The sequence below is a fragment of the Buceros rhinoceros genome, unplaced genomic scaffold, assembly GCF_000710305.1.
Source record: "Buceros rhinoceros silvestris isolate BGI_N320 unplaced genomic scaffold, ASM71030v1 scaffold23372, whole genome shotgun sequence".
In the NCBI taxonomy this organism is placed as follows: Eukaryota; Metazoa; Chordata; class Aves; order Bucerotiformes; family Bucerotidae; genus Buceros; species Buceros rhinoceros.
Genome location: NW_010399802.1, coordinates 3062 through 4148, shown reverse-complemented (window position 1 = coordinate 4148; position 1087 = coordinate 3062). Strand labels below are relative to the sequence as shown.

General features: G+C 57.9%; 1 protein-coding gene across 1 annotated transcript in view; it reads right to left on the bottom strand.

Annotated features, from left to right (window-relative positions):
• Positions 1–1087, bottom strand: part of LOC104489470 (BTB/POZ domain-containing protein KCTD2) — a gene marked incomplete at its 5' end in the record, with an annotated part of 5596 nt that overhangs the window by 2989 nt on the left and 1520 nt on the right. The window contains one exon of the mRNA XM_010131633.1: positions 703–798. Coding sequence (XP_010129935.1) covers positions 703–798 — 96 coding nt within the window. The remainder of the gene's footprint in view (positions 1–702; positions 799–1087) is intronic.

Sequence of the window (1087 nt, the reverse complement as noted above, 5' to 3'; positions counted from 1 at the left end):
AGACACAGTGGCAGTTTTCAGGCGCTTCAGGACAGATCTGTGTGAGCACGGGGCGCGCAGTGCTGCGGCCGATGCTGCACCTCACCTGCTGTCAGCACGTTCCCCACAGCATCCCCTGCTCTGCAGCTGGGCTGACTGGGGAGACAGCAGGGCTGTACAACCCACACAGCCTGCTCCGCACTAACCGGTTCCCAGCGCTGCCCTCCAAATAACCACACAGGATCCCAGAAACCGAACCTGCATTTCGTGCCACGTGAGGGCCCTTCAGTGACACCGGTCCCGAAGCTGAAGCCAGCTGCACTGCAGAGGCAGCTGCGGGAAGTGGCTTTCTCGTGTCACTCAGCACCTCTGCAGCAAATGGGGGAGTCGGGGCTGGGAGCTTCCAGAAAAGTTGTGCTGTGTTTTTTCACAGCTCTCTTAATTTTCCTGGATAAAACTGTTGTACTGGGGCCCGGTATATGTGATGAGATGCAGGAGAAGGGAAGAATTGTGCTGGGATTTGAGAAGGACACAAGAACTCCTGAGAGGAACTGAAGCCTCTCCTGGCAGTCTGGGTGAGCGCTGCCCTTCCCCGTCAGTTCCGCTGCAGGAGGAGGCTGCTGCAGCTGGGAGGAGCAGCGCAGGGACGTGCAGCTCAGCAGCGAGCTCTGCTGCTCCCTGGGCAGCTCTCACAGGGGCTGTGCTGCTCTGCAGTAACGGTACCTGTTCAAACTTCCACCCATCGGACATGGTGGACACCATCTGGGTGAGCTCCTCCTCTTGGCACTGCAGGACTCTGTACACGTGCTTCACAGGGCCCTGGAGCAGCGGCAACAAAAACCAGCGTGAGGTTTGTAACTGTGACACTGGGTTCAAGCTAGAAAGTGAACAAGCCTCTCCTGCCGTCATCTTGTTATTGGGGGAAGTCTGAGACCCACAGGCTTCCTCCTTCACGAGGTTTCACCCTTCCGACCACCCAGCCGATGCTGGATCTGGTGCGCAGGGCTGGCACACCGCCCCCAGAAGCTTCTGGGGGTCTAAGGAAGAGTTTGAGCTAGTCTTCACCTACCACAGGGGGGGTTTTGTTTTGTAACTCGCCATCTCTGCT